We start from the raw sequence: 23,264 nt of genomic DNA, 5'->3' as shown, positions 1-23,264 counted from the left end.
TTTAACAATTCCGTAAGGATTTAAAAACCTGGTTATTCCTGCAAGCGTATACAAATGAGTAGAGGACATTTTTATTAATCCTATTTTGGCAAGCATATACAAATGACTAGAGGACATTTTAAGAATCCTTAGGCAATGACAGCTCCTAATCGTATTTTATAATCATAATTATTAACTTTTCACTCTTAATCTTTTTAAATGGTAGTGTTTTATTCCTAAATTTGGTTAATTTTATATCTTTTTTTATTTTAGTTTTTTAGACATTTTATAATGGTATAATATGTATTTTCATTCTTCTAATTCTTTCTTTTTTATTATATTGAACCTTGTAAACCGTTGAGACTGATTTTCCATACAACGGTATATAAAACTGGTTAAATAAAATAAATAAATAAACCAGTTCACAATCCACAAAAGGACATCTCTTCCTATCCCATGACTTTTTAGTTTTCTTAGAAGCCACTCATGAGGGACACTGTCAAATGGCTTCTGAAAATCCAAATACACATCATCCACTGGTTCAACTTTATCCACATGCTTATTCACCCTTTCAGAAAAATGTAGCAGGTTTGTGACGCAAAACTTCTCTTGTTTAAATCCATGCTGGCTGTGTCCCATTAATCGTGTCTATCAATAAATTCTTTGATTTTATTCTTTATAATATTTTTCATGATTTTTCCCAGCACTGAAGTCAGACTCACCAGTCTATAGCTTCCCAGATCGCCCCTGGAGCCCTTTGTAAATATCGGGGTTACATTGACCACCTTCCAGTCTTCAGGTACAATGGATGATTTGAATGATATGAATTACTTGTAATAGGTCTGAAATTTAATTTTTTAATTCTTTCAGAACCCTGGGATGTATACCATCCGGTCCAGGTTATTTTGCTACTCTTCAGTTTGTCAATCTGGCCTACTACATCTTCCAAATGTATCTGTTTTTTTTGGGTCAGTTCATCTGAATCATCACCCTTGAAAACCATCTCCACAATGGGTATCTCCCCAGCATCCTCCTCTGAGGATAAGAATTTACTTATTCTTTCCACGATGGCCTTATCTTCCCTAAGTTCCCCTTTAAACCCTCAGTCATCTAACAGTCCAACTGCTTCCCTTGGAGACTTCCTGCTTTGGATATATTTTAAAAAGATTTTATTATGAGTATTTGCCTCTACAGCCAACTTCTTTTCAAATTCTCTTTTAGTCTGTCTTATCAATGTTTTACATTTCATTTTCCAATACTTATGCTTTTCCTTTTTTCTTCAGATGGATCCTCTATAATGGAAGATCTTTTGACTAAAATAGCTTCTTTCATTTCAACTTTTAACCATATCTGCAATCATTGGGCCTTACTTCCACTTTTCTTAATATGTGGAATACATCTGGACTGCGCTTCTACCTCTTTGTTTTTTGTCTATGTGACATTTTGTATTTTCTATGTCATTGTATTTTTCTTTCAGTGCGGAGACAATACAATAAACAATAAACATGCCCTGTCCGCACATGGGCCTGCTCACCTCTCTGGCTGCTCCGGAGGACCCGGGTTGGCCTCCCCAGCAGTTGCCATGAGCTCCTCCAGGCCTTGGCATCCCGCAGCAGTGGTTGACGGGCCTTCCACTGCGCACCAGGCCTCATGCTGGAGTTCGGTGTCCTCAGTGGCATTGGCCATGCCCCTACTGCCCAGCCAAGTTGAGAGAGAGAGACAGACTAGACATAATGCTCTCCCACTAGAGTGGTATTTATATCTCTATGGGAGGCCCACCTAGTCACTCAAGGTGAGGTTTAGGTATTAGTGTAGCTTGATGGACTCTCTACCTGGGTAACATCAAGCTACATCAATGAGAGAACATTGCACAAATCTCATCTTTGGGTGAGTTTCCTCACTCCGAAGGTCATCAAATCTTCACAAGAGAGTACCGTACTGTTCGTACGTCTCACTTTGAATGTCAAAGTGGGCCCTAACCCCTACACTAATACCTAATCCTCACCTCGAGTGACTAGGTGGGCCTCCCATAAAGATATAAATACCTATCTATTGTGAGGGCATTATGGCTTGGCTTCTCTCTCTCTCTCTCTCTCTCATGTAGCTTGGCTGGCTCTCCAGGAGCTTAAAACTACTAAACATGGTCATCCCCCCCAGTGGTTGTATGTAGGAAATACAACAATTCTGGAAGTTATTGTAATTGTGCTTTGCATAGGTATTAGTGCAAATTGTGATAAACTGCCTATTACCATAAAACACACCCCTTTTCCTATCGCTTGTGATATTTAGTGCATTTTGATAAATCCAGATCAAAGTTAGCTGCATAAGTTTATCCAACTAATTTTGCTACAGGGCTAGTATCTAAATATGGACCTCTATGTGCTGACTTTTTATTTGTACTGTTATTATACGTTCTTGATTACAACTGACTTAACTATGGAAACTGTGAGTACCTGAGAGACCTATGAAGAATTACTGAGAATTGGTTTATGTAAATCTTGTATAGTTTTACAATTTTAGATCTACAGGCAGGTTTATTACTGTGAAATCTGCGTATGAAAATTTACCATAAAAGCAAAATGGAACCCCTGTAATGCAGTATACTGACAACTCCCTCATTCTATTTTAAGGAGCCCAGTTCAAAATTTTAACCCAGTCCTCCTTAAGGCAGAACACTTCACCCTACCATAAGAACCTAGGCCTAGAAAGGCTTGGGGAGGCCCCAGGGTGTGGGTAGAACCTCACAATATACCCAGACAGTAGATGTTTATCTGTTAGTTGTGTCTGATGCAAGATGTGCTACTAGCTTGACTCTTGTTCTATGAAGCATTGTAAATAAATATCTGCACCATAACTAAGTTGGTCAAGTCTTATTATTTCTCACAGGACAAGCAGGATGGTTGTCCTCACAAATGGGTGACATCGAGGATGGAGCCCACCACGGAAAACTTCTGTCAAAGTTTAAACAGAACTTTGACTGGCCCCTACTGGGCATGCCCAGCAAGGCACTGACCCTGCAGCCAGCAGGGGTCTCCCTTCAGTCTTCTTTTTTCTGCGCAGCAGTTGCCACGCGGTGAAAGGAGCTCTCTAACCACGTTCCTGACAGGAATTTGGAAATTAATTTCCTAAGAAAATTTGCCCCTCAGGGGTCTCCCTTCGACAAATTTTTAGTCATCTTACGGAACCCGGTAAGTTTTTTGCCTTTTTCCATCGACTACCGTCGAATTTGGCCCTTGAGGCCTGTTGGCACTTACCGATCCCCAGCCTAAATTTTGGCTTCAGGCCATGGCAACGGGGTTCCGCCGTTGTCCGGATTGTACCCGGACTATGTCCATCACAGACCCCCACAGGGTTTGTGTGATGTGTTTGGGTAGTGAGCATGATGTCCTGACTTGCACCAAATGTGCCTTAATGACACCCAAGGGTCGCAAAGCCAGGATGGAGAAGATGGGGCTCCTCTTCCATGCACCCACCCCAACGCCATCGATAGCATCGACGTCATCGGAACCGGCACCGTCGAAGTTGTACCATCATCGTCAACCCTCCGGTGACCGTCCGCCATCGATCGCTTCTCGGCCGTCGACTCCCGTCCCTTCCCCGGATGGGCGAGGGGATCGGAAGGAAAAGCACCGCTATCGACGGCACAAATCTCGGCCTGTTGAGGATCCACAGCCATCGACCTCTGCTCAAGCCGAGCCACCGACAAAGAAGCCGCGAACAGACCGGACACCCTCCACGTCTCGTTCGCAGGCATCGAGGAAACCCTCACCCTCCCGGGGTGCGGGGGCCGTGATCCCACCGGTTACGGTGGTCCCTCCGGCCCTGCCTCAGCCTCCCTCTTCCGTCGAGTCGGGTATGGTTACCCCTGGTCTCCGGGCAGAACTGGACCGGCTGGTCCAGGAGGCCATCGAGAAAGCGATGAAGAAATTGCAACCTCCATCGGCACCGTCTCCGGCACCGGTTCCAGTGCCGCCCCCGGCACCGACACCGGCACCGGCTTCGCCACCGAGGAGGGAACCAACCACCGAGCCGTTGATACAAGCGCTAGCACCGCTACTGAGCCGCATGGAGGCGCTCATGACGGCCCTTCCATCGGTGATTCCAGTGCCATCGACAACACCACCGTCTCCGACTGGATTTTCATCGGCAGGAGAAACACCGTTCCGGATTCCCCCTTCCGAGGTGGTTCCATCGGTGCCTTCTGGTATATCTCCACCGATATATCCTTCGGTTCCATCCATTCCACGCCAGGCACCGATTCCATCGACAGCACCGAAGCCATCGATGCCATTTCTGGTTCCACCTACGGCACCGATTCCACCTCTGTTTCCATCGATGCCTTTAGAGCCTCAGCCAGGTCCATCAGGGTTACAAACCCCACTTGATCCCTACGATACCTGGGGTGATGATGATGATACATCTTCTGACACGGATTTGCCTTCGCCTCCATCTCCTACAGAGAGTAGAAAAAGATCTCCTCCTGAGGATCTATCTTTCATTAACTTTGTGAAAGAGATGTCAGAAGTTGTACCTTTTCAACTACAATCTGAAGCTGATGACAGACACCAGATGATGGAACTCCTTCAATTTCTGGATGCTCCAAAAATCATCGCTTCCATCCCTATACACCAGGTGTTTTTGGATCTGCTCAAGGAAAACTGGGAATCTCCTTCATCAGTGTCCCCAGTTAACAAAAAAGCTGACTCCACCTACCTTGTTCAGTCAGCACCAGGTTTCCAAAAACCTCAACTGGATCATCGCTCTGTTGTGGTTGAGTCCGCGCAGAAGAAGGCCAAGCGTCTTAAGCCACACTCTTCTACCCCACCTACCAGGGACAACAAGTTCCTAGATAGTGTTGGACGGAAAGTCTATCATGGAGCTATGTTGATTTCACGCATAGCTTCATATCAACTTTACATGACTCAGTACAACAGAGCCATCCTTAAGCAGATGCAAGACTATGCTGACACGTTGCCAGACCAATACCAACCGCAGCTTCAAGCCCTTCTTCACAAAGGATTTGAAGCAGGGAAGCACGAGATTAGGACTGCCTACGACATATTCGATGCTTCCACAAAAGTTTCAGCCACAGCCATCTCAGCCAGACGTTGGGCTTGGTTAAAGTCATCCAACCTTCGCCCAGAGGTTCAAGATCGTCTTGCTGATTTACCCTGCTTAGGCGATAATTTGTTTGGAGAGCAAATTCAGCAGATTGTGGCGGAGTTAAAAGACCACCATGAGACGTTGAAACAACTCTCATCTGTCCCACCTGAGCTGACCTCCAAGCAACCGCAAAAGAAAGACTCTAAGAAGTCATTCTTTCGACCACGCCGTTATTACCCTCCATCGGCCAGGCCTCGTCCAGCTCGATCCTCTACTAGGCCTCAGCCGCGTCAGCCTAGGAAACAAAGGCCTACTGTAGCCCCTCCTCCTGGGCCTGCGGCTGGCCTTTGACTCCCCTGTAGGGAACACATGCCAAACCCCTCTTCCGGACATCCCTGTAGGAGGTCGACTGTACCATTTTCTACAACCTTGGTTACAGATCACCTCAGATCAGTGGGTGCTAACAATTATCGCACAGGGTTACCACCTCAACTTCATAACTCTTCCGGCAGACTCCCTGCCTCTTCAAGCGTGGAGTCTATCCACCCATTTGGCTCAAATACAACAGGAAGTATCCCTTCTTCTGCAATCAAATGCTATAGAACCTGTTCCTCCCTCTCAACGAGGCAAGGGATTCTATTCCAGATACTTCCTAATACCAAAGAAATCGGGGGGACTACGTCCCATTTTGGACCTTCGAGCCCTCAACAAATATCTTCAAAAAGAGAAGTTCAAAATGGTAACCCTAGGCACGCTGCTCCCTCTGCTACAAAGAGGGGATTGGCTGTGCTCTCTCGACCTCAAGGACGCTTATACCCACATTGCGATCACACAATCCCATCGCAAATATCTGCGGTTTCTAGTTGGCCACGACCATTATCAATACCGTGTCCTCCCTTTCGGTCTAGCTTCTGCCCCACGAGTCTTTACCAAATGTCTCGTAGTGGTAGCAGCATTCCTCAGGAAGGAAGGTGTCCACGTCTACCCATACCTGGACGATTGGCTAATCAGGGCCTCCACCCAACAGATGGCTCAATCCTCCCTAAAATTGACAATTCAAACACTCCTTTCCTTAGGGTTTCTCGTCAATTACGAGAAATCTTGCTTAGTCCCGTCTCAAACCTTATCCTTCATTGGGGCAGACTTGGACACCTTACAGGCAAAGGCTTACCTTCCTCTTCAGAGGGTCCACACCCTAATGTCCCTGGCTCGCCAGCTCCAGTCTCAGAACACTGCCACGGCTCGCCAGTTCCTCATTCTCCTAGGGCACATGGCATCCTCGGTTCAAGTCACTCCCATGACCCGACTAGCCATGAGAGTAACACAATGGACTCTACGACACCAATGGATTCAAGCTTTTCAGCCTCTGTCCTCCATAGTCACAGTCACACAAGCGCTGCGCCTATCCTTAACCTGGTGGACGACTCAGGTCAACCTCCTTCAGGGCTTACCCTTTCTTCCACCGGATCCACAAGTAATCCTAACCACCGACGCTTCTCACATCGGTTGGGGAGCCCATGTGGATGACTTTCAAACCCAAGGGTTATGGTCCAAAGAGGAAGCCGAACACCAGATCAATTTCCTGGAACTTCGAGCAATCCGCTATGCGCTCCGCACTTTCAAAGATCATCTCTTTCATCAGATAATCTTAATCCAGACGGACAACCAAGTGGCCATGTGGTACATAAACAAGCAGGGAGGCACAGGCTCCTTCCTTCTGTGTCAGGAAGCTGCGCAGATCTGGGCAGAAGCCCTCTCCCACTCCATGTACCTCAGGGCCACTTACCTGCCGGGAGTAGACAATGTATTGGCAGACCAGCTGAGCCGTGTCTTCCAACCGCACGAGTGGTCACTCGATCCTCTGGTAGCGACCTCTCTGTTTCACAAGTGGGGTTCTCCCCGCATAGACCTCTTTGCGTCCCCTCAGAACCACAAAGTGGACGATTACTGCTCTCTCATTCGGAGCCAGCACTCTCGGCCGAGGGATGCATTCTCCCTCAAGTGGACAATCGGTCTGCTCTATGCATTCCCTCCACTTCCTCTTGTGTCAAAGACTCTCGTGAAGCTACGCCAGGACGGAGGAACCATGATCCTGATAGCACCTTACTGGCCACGCCAAGTATGGTTTCCAGTACTCCAGGATCTCTCCATCCGCAGGCACATTCCTCTGGGAAAGGACCCGCATCTGCTCACTCAAAACGACGGATGCCTCCTCCATCCCAACCTCCAAGCCTTGTCCCTGACGGCATGGATGTTGAAAGGTTAGTCCTTCAGCCTTTCAACCTTTCAGATTCCGTTTCTCGGGTCCTGATAGCTTCACGAAAGCCTTCCACAAGAAAGTCTTACTCATACAAATGGAAAAGGTACACATCATGGTGCACTTCTCAGTCCCTTGATCCCCTTTCCTGTCCAATCTCCAAATTCTTGGACTATTTATGGCATCTCTCTGAATCAGGTCTTAAAACCTCTTCTATCAGAATGCATGTCAGTGCGGTAGCCCCTTCCATAAAGGTGTACAGGGTGTCCCTATTTCAGTACAACCCCTAGTAACACGTTTTCTTAAAGGCTTGCTCCATCTGAAGCCACCCTTACGTCCTCCGGCCCCATCTTGGGACCTTAACCTGGTTCTTGGTCGTCTAATGAAACCTCCTTTCGAACCTCTGCACTCCTGTGAGTTAAAGTATCTCACATGGAAAGTGTTATTCCTTTTGGCTATCACTTCAGCTCGCAGGGTTAGTGAATTGCAGGCCCTAGTTACCTATCCGCCTTACACTAAGCTCCTGCAGGACCGGGCGGTACTCCGCACTCACCCTAAATTTTTACCTAAGGTAGTTTCTGAGTTTCATATTAATCAATCCATCATACTACCTATCTTTTTTCCCAGGCCCCACTCCAACTCCGGGGAACAGACTCTGCATACCCTAGACTGCAAACGAGCTCTAGCTTTTTATCTAGACCGTACAGTTGCTCACAGGAAGAGCACTCAATTATTTGTCTCTTTTCATCCTAACAAGTTAGGACATCCTGTGGGTAAGCAGGCTCTTTCCTCCTGGTTGGCGGACTGCATTTCTTTTTGCTATCAGCAAGCTGGCATTCCCTTTCAAGACCGTGTGAAAGCACACTCTGTGAGGGCCATGGCGACGTCAGTGGCACACCTTCGATCGGTGCCGCTTCCTGACATCTGCAGGGCTGCAACCTGGAGTTCTCTCCATACCTTTGCAGCCCACTATTGTTTGGACAAAGCTGGAAGACAGGACTCCATCTTCGGCCAATCTGTCTTGCGTAACCTTTTTCCAACGTGATGTACCAACACCCTTCCACCTTCCCGGTAGGGTGCGGATGCCCTTTACCAAATTCCACCCCAGTTGTAGTGCCTGTTGCACGTCATTGGGTGCATTTGGTGCAAGTCAGGACATCCTCAGCTCGGTACTCACCCATTTGTGAGGACAACCATCCTGCTTGTCCTGCGAGAAAGCAAATGTTGCTTACCTGATGTAACAGGTGTTCTCACAGGACAGCAGGATGTTAGTCCTCACGAAACCCGCCCGCCTCCCCGCGGTGTTGGGTTCGTTTTGTTTTTACTTTCTAGGCACTGCCTGTAGCTTTGAAAATCAGACTGAAGGGAGACCCCTGCTGGCTGCAGGGTCAGTGCCTTGCTGGGCATGCCCAGTAGGGGCCAGTCAAAGTTCTGTTTAAACTTTGACAGAAGTTTTCCGTGGTGGGCTCCATCCTCGATGTCACCCATTTGTGAGGACTAACATCCTGCTGTCCTGTGAGAACACCTGTTACATCAGGTAAGCAACATTTGCTATTCCTGAACTATTCCTGTGGCTGCAGCAGGCCTGAATACGCTACACATGGTGTCAGTTCAGGGATTTTTTTTTTTTTTTTTTTTTTTTTTTTTTTGCTTAAGCGAGAAGCACAAGCAAAAACCCACAGTCTTCAGGAAGAAGGGATAAAAAAACTGCTTGTAGAATTGTTTTTTCCTGGGGCCTTCTGACTTCAATTTCTACTCCAGCAACCAAGGGGCTAATCCTGCCTGGCAGACAGGTGTCAAGTAGTAAGTTAGAGCCAGTAGGCCAGTAGGCCAGCAGCTGTTTTTATTTTCTCTGCCTTGTATGAGTTAACCATTTGGGAGCTGGCCCCAAAGGGAGATAAAATGGAGAAAGTAATACAGGTCCTGACCACAGGTTAGGAACAGCTGCAAAATGCTGTACAAACACAAATAGATAAACAGCAGCAGCTACAAGACCAATTAATGCAACAAGGCGCAGTCTTAACTTAGCTAGCTGAGGCCCTGCAATCGGCTATCTCCAGAACACCTCAGGCACCTTCACATATCCTGTTTAAGATAAAGGGAGGAGAGAACCCGGAGATCTTTCTAAAGAAATCTGAATGGACTGCCCACTTGTCGCCCTGGCCGGAGACCAGCTGGACAACTTACCTGGCTAAATTGCTCACCAGCAAGAGTCAAGCAGCATTCAAGGCTACCAATCCAGATGGGAGAGCTTCCTATGAGGATGTCAAGGCCACTAAACCACAGAGAGTGAGGCAATCCCCAGAATACTGTTGGCAGCAGTTCCAATGGGTCATCTTACAGACCAGGGAGAGCCCCAGAAACCTCTTTCATCATTTAAAGATGATGGATGGAAGTGGCTCCAGCTGGAGGCAAGGTCAGGAGTGGAAGTGGCTCATCATATACTCCTGGAGTAGTTCCTGGCTTATCTGGAACAGCCCATGCAGAATTGGGTCTGTCAACACACCAGTCTCACCATGGAGAGAGCCCTGGAAGTGGCGGAAGCTTTCCACCAGGTATATTCTGTTAGGATTCATAGGTTAGTGGGCCCTTGGCCCGAGGTGAGAGATGGTACCGCCCATGGGGAGGAGCCCCACTGAACCTCACCATCGGGAAGCGAGGTCTGAGCTACAGGTGACACAGCCCAACAAGTAGCGGGAGAGCAGGAGACTGAGGTATGGATATGGTAGCCAGGATACGTCCCCCTAGTGGTGGAGTGCTGGACAGGCCCTGAGTAGCGGAAAATGCAGGCAAGGTATGGAGAAGTGCTTGCGAGGGTGATCCCAGGGTGATCCCAGGGGTCGGAGCCACAGAGAGAGTCAGCACAGAGGGACTGGCGTGAGCTTACCCGGGACACAGGGAAGCCCAGGGGTCTCTGGAAGTGCAGGAGAACACCACCCCAAGGAGCGGGAGAGTGTGGTACAGTCACGGAGTACACAGGACGCTACTCCGAGGAGCAGGGAGTGGAATGTAGTGACAGCGGTATGCAGGGTCCTGCCCCGAGGAGTAGGGGAGCGCAGCACAGTCTCAAGTTCACAGGCCCTACCCCGAGGAGCGGGGGAGTGCCGCTATTCATAAGCGATGGCAATGGCTCGCTGGGCTGGGTCTACCAGCACTGGGTCTCCATGAAGCAGAGTGGTGAGGCAGTGGCCCGCAGGGCGGTGTACACCTATGTTGGTCTCCACAAGGCAGAGTAGAACGGCAATGGTCCACAGAGCGGGGTACACTGTAGTAGAGTCTCACGGGAAGAATAGTGCAGCAATGGTCCGCAGAGCGGGGTACACTGAAGTAGAGTCTCACGGGCAGAGTAGTCCGGCAATGGTCCGCAGAGCAGGGTACACCAAAGTAGAGTCTCACGGAAGGAGTAGTTCCTGGAGCAACCTCGAGTAGTGGGGAAGAAGGCAGTCAGTGTCCGAGGCGCAGGATCCACCGAGGAGTGGATAGCCAGAGACAAGAGCAGGGCCCCTGAGGAGCGGGTACCCAAGAGTGTCTCATGCCGGAAGGAGCAGGAACCAGGAACCAACGTCTGTAGCGAGAACAGCAGGATTCAGCAAGGAGGGAACTCATTGCCAAGTCGATTAGAGCCAGGCCCCAATGGTGCTTAAGAGTCCAGGGCTAGTGATGTCATCAAGGGGAGACGCCCCTGAGGTTCCCGCCCTGGAGTCCTTAAAGGAGGGCCATGGAGCGCACACACGCATCTAGGAAGGACTGGGAGATACATGGCGGTCGGCGGTGTCCTCACCGCCCAGGGGAGACCTGGAACAGAGCCATGATTGTCAGAAGTGGCTAGCCACAGCTGCGAGTCTTCCCAGAGGAGAGACGGCAGTGAGGCACAAAGTGAGTAATAGCGGTCGCAGCCATCTGCGACCATCGGTCATAACATATTCAATGCCCGCTGGCATAAGAGACTTAAAGAGACAACCCGTAACAATTCCCTGGCATAGCACAGAGGACCTCAGCAATGAACCTCCGAGATAGGGGGCTCAACTCTATACTCAGTTTCCAGATTCCAACCTCATCCACATGTTTTAACTGTGGACAGGAAGGACACTTGGCAAGGGACTGTCAGTATGGCCATAGCAAACTCACGGACATTTGCCTGGTGACCCTGCCAGTGCTAGGAGAGGAAGGACACATACTTAAAAATAACGCTCTGAAGCAACGATGACCTGCAACCTGGTGAAAAAAAGGGGGAATCCAGAGAGGTGGGAATAACCCAGAAATGGAGCTTTGAAGACCCTCTTTGTGCCATTTGTGCGGGGGACGGACATGAAGAAGTCTGCTGTCCATTAGAGATGTGCTTTGTTTTTTCCTACCGGGTCATTTTTCGGTTCGGATACTTCGTGGTACAATTCGGGTTTCTCGTTTCGTTTTTTCGAAAAACGAAACGAGGAAACCCGAAACCGGGCCGAAAAACGAATCAGGAAACGAAGCTAAAAAAAACCCCACCCCAAGCATTTAAAATAATTTTGAAGCCTTTTCGTTCATATATACAACCCCCCCCATCCCGATCCCTCCCCAAGACTTACCAACATCCCTGGTGGTCCAGCGGGGTCCCGGGTCCAATTTGCCCTCCGTGCCCGGTGTGCTACTGCAAGCCGTGCGCCTCAAAATGGTGCCAAATAGCCTGAACTACCATGTCACAGGGGCTTTCGGCGCCATTGGTCAGCCCCTGTCACATGGCCATCGGCGCCATCTTGTGCTCCTATCATGTGACAGGAGCTGACCAATGGCGCCGAAAGCCTCTGTGACATAGTATGGGCAAAGGCTATCGGCGCCATTTTGGTTACTGGCAGCCGACAACGAAATCGCTCCCGGACCCCTGCTGCAGCAGGGGTCCGGGAGCTCCTGACCCCCCCAAGGCTTGCCAATAATCCCTGGGGCTGCAGCAGGGGTCCGGGAGCGATTTCGTTGTCGGCTGCCAGTAACCAAAATGGCGCCGATAGCCTTTGCCCATACTATGTCACAGAGGCTTTCGGCGCCATTGGTCAGCTCCTGTCACATGATAGGAGCACAAGATGGCGCCGATGGCCATGTGACAGGGGCTGACCAATGGCGCCGAAAGCCCCTGTGACATGGTAGTTCAGGCTATTCGGCACCATTTTGAGGCGCACGGCTTGCAGTAGCACACCGGGCACGGAGGGCAAATTGGACCCGGGACCCCGCTGGACCACCAGGGATGTTGGTAAGTCTTGGGGAGGGATCGGGATCTGGGGGGGTGGTGTATCAAACCCGAAAAACGAAATTTCCCCGAAATTCGGGGAAATTTCATTTCGGGTTTCGGGGCTTCCAAAACCGCAACGAATTAGGAAATTTTGTGCAATTTCCTAATTCGGGCGAAGAACGAAGCACATCTCTACTGTCCATACAGGCAGCTGGAAACCGAAGTGAAACTGGTAGGGCAGATACCCGACAGGCCCTATGGAAATTCTCTTTCTGTAAAACAGAAGATCATACAAAAGGAGAATGTTCTTTGCTTGATGACCTGGAGTGTGCAAGTTAGTGGAACTGGAGAGAGCCTCTACCCAGGCTTTGGTAGATTCTGGCTGAAGCAAAACGCTCATTCACCAGGACTTACTATTTAAGGACATATTAACAATAAGAAATTAGAGAAAGTAACATATATTCTTGGGGACGAACAAAAGTGTTCAACTTCCCATGTGCTCTTGAAAACTGCTGCAGGACAAGCCATGTTAGAAGTGGCTGTTCTCTCCAAGCTTCTGTACTCAATAATCCTGGGTCGAGATTATCCCCATTTTGCAACCTTATGGAGACACTTCATGGGTGTTGGGGACAATACAACCAGAGGAGGGAGGCAATTGAGACGTGCCTCAGGCATGTTTGAATGCCTAACCGGACATGGCCAAGCGAGGGGGAGAGTATGTAAGCGTGTACCGACAATGCCCTCATTCTATCTTAAGGTGCCCGGTTCAAGGTTTTAACCCAGTCCTCCTTAAGGCAGAATGCCGCAAGGGTTTCTGGGTGAAGGGAGATTCCCCTTCGCTCTACCATAAGAACCCAGGCCTAGAAAAGTTTGGGGATGCTCCAGGGTGCGGGTAGGACCTCACAATTTACCCAGTGGACGTTTACCTATTAGTTATGCCTGACAGTAGGTGAGCTACTATCATGATTTTTGTATCTTGAAGCATTGTAAATAAATATCTGCACCACAACTATGTTGGTCCAGTCTTATTATATTCCTGAACTATTCCTGCAGCCGTAGCAGTCCTGAATACGCTACAATCCCATAATGCCTCTAAGAAATGCAAAAATCTATCATTGATTTCTTGTGAAATATAACTGGTATGCTGAGAAAGCATCACAGTAATCCAGGTCTATATGAAAATATTATTGACAGTTTGAACTATGTAAACTTCATTCTATCACATGCTGTCCCTCCTGATGCAGCTCTCTGAGAAATACGGACCGTGTCGGGGAACTTATCCCTTGTTTGAAATCTTAGAGGTCCATATTCAAAGAATTTAGCCAGCTAACTCAGAAGTTTGCCGGCTAAATGAATATTTGGGTATATATCCAGCTAAATTCTAGCTGGCTAATAAGTCAGGAGGTTAGAATTTAGCCGGATAAGTTAGGGGTGTCCTGGGAGCGTTACTGGGAGAAGTTGAGTTAGTCAGCTTGGTTAACTGGCTAACTCCAGTATTCAGAGTTAACCATGACTAGGCCAGCTAAGTCTAGTGGATCCAAAGACTGTATTAAAGTTAGCTAGTTAACTAAGATAGCTCTTACAATGTTTTGTTTTTATTTTTAATTTGTATAGTTTTGTACTTGAATATGTTTTTCATTCATTATCTCTGTAAGCCACTGTGATGTACCCCAGGAACAAGCAGGATAAAAGAATTTTATAAATAAATTTTTTAAATTCCACTTTTTGCAGCACATCAAAGTGGATTACATTCAGGTACTGTAGGTATTTCCCTATCCCCAGAGGGCTTACAATCTAAGGCCTAGATTTATCAAAATGTGGTAAGTACCGCATGCGATAGCAAAAGGGGTATGGTTTATGCAGTATTTATTGCATTTTGTGATACTTATCTGTGTGAAGAGCTAAGTTACTGCACATTGTGATACCTGATGTATTTCCTGCATGCAACGAGAGAGAGAGAGAGAGAGAGAGAGAGAGAGAGAGAGAGAGAGAGAGAGAGAGAGAGAGAGAGAGAGAGAGAGAGAGAGAGAGAGACTGGCCATAATAGCATGTCCCATACATAGGTATTTGTATCCCTAGGATAGGCCCACCTAGTAACTCGAGGTGGGGATTAGGTAAGAGTGTAGGGGGTTAGGGGCCGCTTTCACATTGTACATGAGACGTACGAACAGAACAGTGGTCTCTTGTGAAGATTAGCTGGACTTCGGAGTGAGGAAACTCACTCCAAGATGAGAATTGGGCAAGGGTCTCTCAACCTAGCTTGATGGACTCTCTACCTGGGTAACATCAAGCTAGGTTGAGAGACCCTTGCCCAAATCCTAAGAAATAAGCCGTACGGGACACATCGCAAATGGAGATAAACCCTTTCCGCATGGTCACGGCTGCTATCGCACCGCCTAACGCATTTCAAAAAGGTGTAGCTAAAACTCTGCATTATGGCTGTGCGCTACTCTTCGCAGGGAGCCTAACCCAGCCTACTCCTCCCATTTTTGGAATTTGCATCGCACCATATGATATGGTGCGATCGCATGCGGTAAACACGTTTTCGCATGCGTTAAAGGCCTATCGCATGCGAAAACGCCTTACCGCATTTTGAAAAATGACCCCCTAAGTTTGTACCTGAGGCAATGGAGGGTAAAGTGACTTGCCCAAGGTCACAAGGAGTGACAGCAGGACTTGAATGCTGGTCTCCTGGTTCATAGCCCACTGCTCTAACCACTAGGCTACTCCTCCACTCCTCCTGAATAAATTCTGTATATAAATACTATATATTCAATAGTATTTAGACTTATTTGATTGCATTTTGTGATGAGTATATTTAATTTTTTTCTCTTATGACCACAGATTTTAGACCAAATTTTCAAAGTGAACTTATGCAAATAAGACCACTTTGAAAATTAATGGGATCAGTCATTATGTGCGAGAACTTGCACTCAGAAAGTTACACCCTGTTCAGAACAGGGCTAACTTTCTGCATGCAGATTTTTGTGCATACTTTTGAAAATCTAAAGTAAGCACATAACTCCTTACCCCCCCCCCCTACTCCAGTCCCCAGATCACTTATTTAGTATGCCAGTAAAAATACACTAGAATTTGGATTTTGCTCACACTTTTTCCCACAGATCACCAGGGTTGATATTCAAATTGTGATTTACGTGCACAGAATGGGGGTATATATATGTAAAGCATTTTGAAAATCAACCCCTAAAGGACTGTTTCCAATGTATAGTAATAAATTGCTGTTTTAAGACCTAGTGAGGAGGAAATGCAGGACTTGAGAAGGGAAGGCTGAATAGTATGTTACATTTACAAACATAGAAACATAGAAATGACAGCAGAAAAAGACCAATCGGCCCATCCAGTCTGCCCAGCAAGCTCCCACACTTATTTTCCCATACTTATCTGTTTCACCGACCACCAAAGTATAACTCCTTTTAAAATTACCCTTTTTATGCACATATGAGTCATCCATAGAACATGAAAATTACCCTCTTTGCATCTAATGGAAAATGGGAAACTTTCAAATTCTTTACACCCAATTTTCAAATGAAAAGTATGCTTGAAAATTGTCAAAGGTATAAAATACCAGCAGACTTTGTACCTGCTTTTTGTGCTGGTACAATTTCAAAAGAAAACACTCATAAATTAAAAAATACTATCTATGCCTGTTAATCTTCCAGTCCCACCCAAAATACACCCCTGGAAATGCCTCTCCTAAATGCAGTTAAAGCTACATGCGTAGTGAAACAGCACATGCGCTTTTAGCCATTTTGGGCCAAATTTTAAAAGCCCGGCACACACAAATATCAGCAGACACGCATGTGGCCAGGCTGGGCACGCACCGAGCACATTTTAGAAACGCCCGGCCATCTCCCGATACACGCAGAAGTGCCGGGCTCAGTAAATGGGGTGGGTTCAGGGTGGGGGCCGGCCGGGACAGCGCCATTAGACGCTGTCCTGGGGAAGCACGCTGGAATTTACTTTTGCTCCGAAGGAGCTGTAAGGTACTTAAAAAAAATATTAGCCTAGATAGGTAGGGGTTAGTGGTCGGAGAGGAGAAGGGAAAATGTAGGAAGGGTAGTTAGGGGGATAGTGAAGTTCCCTCCCAGTCAACTCCTGAATTAGAGGGGACTGGAAGGGAACTGGGGAAGGTCCTATTGCGTTGCCGTGCGTTTTTTTAGAAAATCCCTCCCCTTTGTGTGCACATGTCTGAACTCGCTCGCACATGCGCGTGCTGATTATAAAATTGGGTGCAAATCTGCACGCAGGTATCATATTTTATAATATGTCCAGGTCGCTGAGTGCATGTTATAAAATTGGTTTCTCCATGTGCACGCGCTGGGAACCGCACGTGCGCGCCTTTTAAAATATAGCTTTTAGAGTGCAATTTTCAGGCAGCCTACCTACTTTTAAAAATTGCTATCAAAATGCTGAGTAGAGCAGGCCATATGTATACCAGATGTAATTGCAGCCATTTTTATTGCATCATTAAATAAGCTATGTTGTACAATAAGATGGTAACTTTTTCTTTTTGTGGAAACAATTTTTATTGAGTGTATCACACTGAACTGGAAAACATAGTTGTCAACGAAACAGTAAAACATAGAACAGAATACAGATATTGACAATGATACTCATCGAACAATAGGAAACACCCATTATGTATTGTTCCTGTGTGCCCTTTTCCACACGGGTTCGAAACGCCAGGGTCGCCCATCCTGGTGGCCCTTACTGGGTGGTATTCAGGGATGCTGCACTCTGATACATCCCCCATACCAGTTCATCAAGCAAATGCAGTAGGGCGAGACCCTAAGAGTCAACATGTACGGGAAACACAGTGCCCCCATCCCCACCTTCATCCCCCCACCCTCCCCACCCAGGTCCTGGCAGATAAGACACAAAGATACAACAAGAATGCCGGTGATCAAAACAAAATGAAGAGTATGGGAACCCCTTTCTCGTCCAAGGGTGCAGTCTTCACTCAGCGTTCAGTCATTGAGGATCAAACTCCGAGCGTGGTGCGGCAAGGCTTGCAGATATACCTCCCAAGTTCCTAAGATGGTAACTTTTAAACAGCCGCATGGGTGTACATATAGTTATACATGTTGGCTCGTGTGAATGGATGCAGCCATTTTATAACATATGCGCATATATACGTGCATGTTATAAAATCATCTGTATATGCATACATGTGCATGCAATTTTATATGGATACGCAGAGGTGTGCGCAAATGACACCTCTACCATATAAGTGGGGGCATTTTGCTTGGTATGCGTATCGACACAAATACCCATTTCCCCAGTTTGTCCCCAGTTCGCCCTATTAGCCCCTCCCCTTCAAACCCCATTGACTAGCCCTGATTTTTTTATTTTAAAACTTACACGCCATCCATAGCAGAAGTAAAGTTATGCAGTAGGGGACCCCGGTGTGCGCTTGTGCCCGTAAATACTTATGCTCATACTTCAGGATACAAACCCAGAACCCTCATGTCCTGCCCATGTCACTCCCAGACTTCATCCATGGCCTGGCCCTTTTCTGACTTCCCGATTTGTGTGCTTACCGGGAGATACGCACATACTCGGGCGACTCTTGCACTCCACGTGGGGTGCGCTGGCCTAAGATACTTGCAGATGTCCAGGCTTTGGTGCGCATGGGGGCTTTTAAAATCCGCCAGTATGGTAATAGTTTCTTCCCAGATGCGCTAATAGAGAGCCCAATTTTATAACATAGTTCATCGGGCAAAGTGCACATGGATTTGTGCCATAATTTTCAAACTGAATTTAGAAACATAAGTCCGCTTTGCAAGTTAGCAAGTATGCACTAACCCTTGCTTGGCATTCACACACACATTTACCCCTGCATGGGAGCAGGAGTAAATGTTCACAGCATACTTTTGATTTTAGAAAGTTAATGCGTAAATGGTCCCCCTCTCCACCAAACTCTGTCCCCAATAATACCCTTACTAAGAAAGCTTAAAAGAACTTGTGAATTTACTTCTGCACTTACTTTTACACATACAGCCCCTGGAGTAGTTTAAGAGACCTTTATGCGCATGTTTAAAGCGGCGACCCGATTTACGGCGCGATTACACCAGGCGTCGCGTAACGAAGGGGTTTTCCCCTTTGTGCTCCCCTTCGTGCTAACCTTTGTGCTCCTTCTAATATAATTATATTTATGTTTATGTTAATAATTTAACTTTTATTAATGTTATTTAGCTTTTTGCTTTGTTTAAAATTATTTCATTATTGACGTTTAAATGTATTAGACTAAGGAATTTTACTTCCTGCTTATTCTGTTTCATTGTAAACCGGTTTGATATGCATTTTATGCAGGAAAATCGGTATAAAAAAACTAAAAATAAATAAATAAATGTAAAATGGTGTTTTACACATGTATATACTTTTGAGAATTCACTCCATTATGTTCACTCAATGGAAGCTGTATGTAAATATTCTTCTGACTTCAATAAAAACATAAACCCTAGAAAGCAAAAGACATTGTTTCATGGTCTACAAACTTTAATAAGTAAATTGACCTTTTGCAAAGCACAACTGTACTACTTGAATTTGCAAATGCAGTTACAGTGGTGATGACAATAGAATTGTTCTTTAGTATTACGCTGTGGTAACAGCATAGGACCAAATAAATTAATGATGCCTATGAAGGCATAATAGTAATGCAACAGTTAATAAGCTGGACAAGGTCAGTACTAAGATCATGGATCTCTTATAGTTCAGGCTGGGCTTTAACCTTGACTCTGCTGATAAAAGACAGACTGTATAGACTTGAAAGCTCATATTCTGCATCAGCTTTGAGTTATTCTTACATTGATATAATAAAATGTATCATGACCTACAAAGAACACTGATATGGAATAGCTAGGGGTCTAGTGACAAAAAAGGGGTTTATGCTGTCTGTAAGATGATGCCAAATTTGGTAACCAGTGTGTTTAGATTTTTTACTCTGTGGAATGCCTGTTGCTATTGCAGGAATCAGAGTTATTTTCTAACTACCTGAAATAAATAAAGCTGCAGGTTTAGTAACTCATGCATGTCAGAATAATTGAAAATCCTGTGAACAGTAATTATGTATTCGCTCATCTTTCATAAGCATTCATAATTCAATTACCCTACAAAAATAAAAACAAATCTTTCATTCACTCACCTCACGCTTGGGCTGGTAAAAAAAAAAAAAAAGTCTGAGGAATGAAAATATATTATAATTTTTATAATGTAATTGAATTATAAATGTTTCTGAAAGATGTGCAGATGTCTCTAAGGTTGAAGCCTTGATGACTGGTGCTAGTGCTCACACATTTCACACTTTGACTAATTTACCCCCTTTTTAAGGTATATTACCATGTGTCCAATACATGTATGTATTTTTCTGATTTTCATTATGTGAAACTGTGCTTATATACTAAACTGTTTAATGAGATGGAGACGCATGTGCAGATTTTAAGTAACACAGATTTCTTAATCAATTAATAAGATACAGTTCTGACAGCTTCCACGCTCTTCTGAAAACATAACAAACTGAAAAAAACCTTTGCCTGTAGTGTTCTGCCGTCTTCCATCTTGTCTGTTTTTCCACCAATTATCTTTCTAGCTCAGCATGATGGCGATGATGATTAGACATTTTATCTAGCTTCTCGCTTCTCTGAGTGCAATACTATATCCATATCCAATGTTTAGATACCATTGACTTCAAAATCTGTGGACTGTTGACATATCCATATCCATTTATTACCTCACGTCAAAAGGTGTTATGACAATAACGCAATGATTCCATTTCAGACAAGTATTTCTGATTTGTTTTTAAAAACCAAATTCGTAAAAGCTTATTTAGCTGGCCTAACAGGTAACACACTTGGTAGGAGCAAAGTACAAATTTTCCATAACTGATATGCTGCTACTTTCCTTTCATGCTTTGTTGGTTCCCTTGTGCTTTCTTATTTCCCCCTCATACCAGGCTGCTTGGCGATTTTATTCCACTGACTCCAGTCGGACATACCTGACAGCCACCTGGCGATATTATGAGAGTATTCTTCCACCTCTCAGGCATGTATCAGTGCTATGAATGATGAATAAAGCCATGACCTGTACTGGTTTACTAATCTGCTTTTCAATTTTTGTTTTATCCCCTGCTCCCTTCTGCCTTGTTTTTCTTTTTTTATTATATATCCTGCACGTAGTGTGTATGGCGTAGTTATGCGGCTGATGAGAAATCGGTTTCCATTGCTACCTGGAAGCCTCATTTGAAGGCCTTGCATACCTGCAGCCCTACAAAGTAGGTAAAAATATGGCAGCTGGTGTTGTACTTGATGTCTGTTCAAGCTCTAGAAAATTAGTTTTTATGTATGGTTTCTTTTTTTTCTCTCTCTGCATTTCATTTGATTCTAGAACCTCAGCTAACAAATTTTGACAATATTTTCCAGGCTCCAAATTAATGAAATTAAGGGACCATATCTAAGCTGGATAAAAAAAAAATTAATTCATATAGGATGACACAGTCTGGTGAAGATTAGTAAATCCCAGTCTTATTTTCTTCTGATGATAAAAAGTAATAATTTTGTAAAAGGAAAAATAATGTAACTAATATCAAGCAATTTATATTACACAAGATGAGCTGTATGACAAAGATGATCCAGAGATACAAGGCTAGCACATTTTTTAACAATGAAGTGTTACTTCATTGACATTAGAAAAATGTATACACCAGAGTTAGTAGTATAGATTATAAGGGATACTATATCAATATGTCATAATATAACATTGTTATATTTAACCAATATGAAGCACTGTAAACACTAGAATATTTTCCAGTTATCTCCAAAATATACAGCATCAAACAGCTGCAATTACCACATATCTCCAAGCTAATTGAATGTGTTATGGATCCTTAGGGCACTCTTCATAATATGATGGAGGCAGAAAGCAGCCTAAGAGGCATTAAGACTGATTATTTATTGTGAAGACTTACTGTATCCAAACTATCTCTTCTGGCCATTCTGCGGGTCTTAGGCCATTTTCTCAGGCAATCAATGAATAAGCATTTATCCGGGATAGTAAAGTAATTTATTCTCTGCTACTTGAACCTGAATGTAGTTGGTGTTTTCTTTCTTTAGCACTGTGCTCAGTATTTAAAGGGAAACAAAAACCAGAACAAGTCAAAATCCTTATCCTCACCAGGTTCTGTTCTTTATAATACACAACTCTTAGTCCAATCTGCTTGCTCACCGTGGGCTGATTTTGACAGGGGTCTTGGAGTTAAAGGATGGGAATTGGGAGGGGAGAGGCTAGTTTTAGGTGGAGGGATGGAGGGGGACAGCGGTAGGCACTGGGAGGGCTGGCACTTCATCCTTTATAATTGGAGCGGGGAGGGATGGAGGTGGCTGCCAATCAAGGCAGGGTTTTTTTGTTGGGTAGAGCTCCAAAAGACTTGACTGGACAGATTTAGGATTGCTATTGCAGCTCCTGAATTTGTCCAATAAAACTTAGTTGGTTAGTACTAAGAATCATGCTAACTGGCTAAATTCTGAACCCTGCTCCTACAACGCCTCCAATCAAACTCTCTTTTTACACAGATTTATCCAGTCACCAGGGAGAGGTTTTAAACAGGACACATTTAAATGACAACTGCTCAAGTTAAATGTTTTGAAAATCCCCTCTCCCCTCCCACCTAGTGTCCCTCTCTATATGCTGCACATTGCTGAGATTTTTTGTTCTGGAATCTAGATCTCTGTCAGAATTGCTGATTTCAAGGATCATGCTCTAACTAAAGCACTGTTACAGTTTTAGAAATCTTTGTCATAAGAGGTATGTAGGACTCAAAGGATCTTACTTCCATTAACAAGAGGTAGTCAGGCTCTGCAGTACTTCTTTAAATCACTGGGCTATCATATTTCTACAAGGTTTTATTTTCCACAGACAACTTAAAAGCCACATTGAACTACATTTTCAAAGACATCTTTGACCCCCCCCCCCCCCCTGGTTTGGGTATCTCTAATGCAGGGGCCACACTAAAATCTCAGGGCCACATTTTCACTCCTGGATCTCTCAAACTGCTCAATAACACCAGACTTCAGCCTTGGATGCCGGGGTTCACCAGCAGGGAGGAGGTGCAAGCCTCCAGGGTCCTTGATGGTATGGGAAGTCTTTATTACACAGTCACTTTCAGCCACGCTCCAATTAGTGTTAGGATTTGTGGGTATGTGGGCCCTGGGCCGAGGTGAGAGATGGTACCGCCCACGGGGATGAACCCCGTGAGCCTCACCATCGGGAGGCGAGGTCTCAGCTGATGTCAGACACAGTTCAAGTCTAGAGTCTTTATTAAAGAGATAGAGCAGCACTACCCATGGATTGGGGGGTGCAAGAATTAGTTACACAGACACAGAGGTGCCACGGAGTCTGTGGAATGGGGGATACCCAAGGAGGATACCTCCTTATAGATGATACTGTGAAGGTCCACAGAGCGGGGTACGCCAACAAGGGTTCTTCAGTAGAGGTGAGATGGTAGTGGTCCGCAGAGCGGGGTACTCCAAGGTGTGTCCTCAGTAGAGATGGTAATGGTCCGCAGAGCGGGGTACACCGAAGAGGGTCCTCAGTAGGGATGGTAATGGTCTGCAGAGCGGGGTACACGAAGAGGGTCCTCAGTAGAAATGGTAGTGGTCCGCAGAGCAGGGTACTCACGGCAGGAGTAGCGATGGTTCCAGGGAAGCC

At 45.6% G+C, this 23,264-nt stretch overlaps 1 protein-coding gene across 1 annotated transcript in view; it reads left to right on the top strand.

The window, feature by feature from the left end:
- The window catches only part of KCNQ5 (potassium voltage-gated channel subfamily Q member 5), a 1,147,293-nt gene that overhangs the window by 942,617 nt on the left and 181,412 nt on the right, over window positions 1-23,264 (top strand). Inside the window, exon 8 of the mRNA XM_029595626.1 lies at window positions 20,738-20,832. Coding sequence (XP_029451486.1) covers window positions 20,738-20,832 — 95 coding nt within the window. The remainder of the gene's footprint in view (window positions 1-20,737; window positions 20,833-23,264) is intronic.

This window comes from Rhinatrema bivittatum, chromosome 3 (assembly GCF_901001135.1).
Source record: "Rhinatrema bivittatum chromosome 3, aRhiBiv1.1, whole genome shotgun sequence".
Lineage (NCBI taxonomy): Eukaryota > Metazoa > Chordata > Amphibia > Gymnophiona > Rhinatrematidae > Rhinatrema > Rhinatrema bivittatum.
The sequence above is the reverse complement of the archived record's forward strand: the minus strand, read 5'-3'. Positions and strand labels throughout refer to the sequence as shown.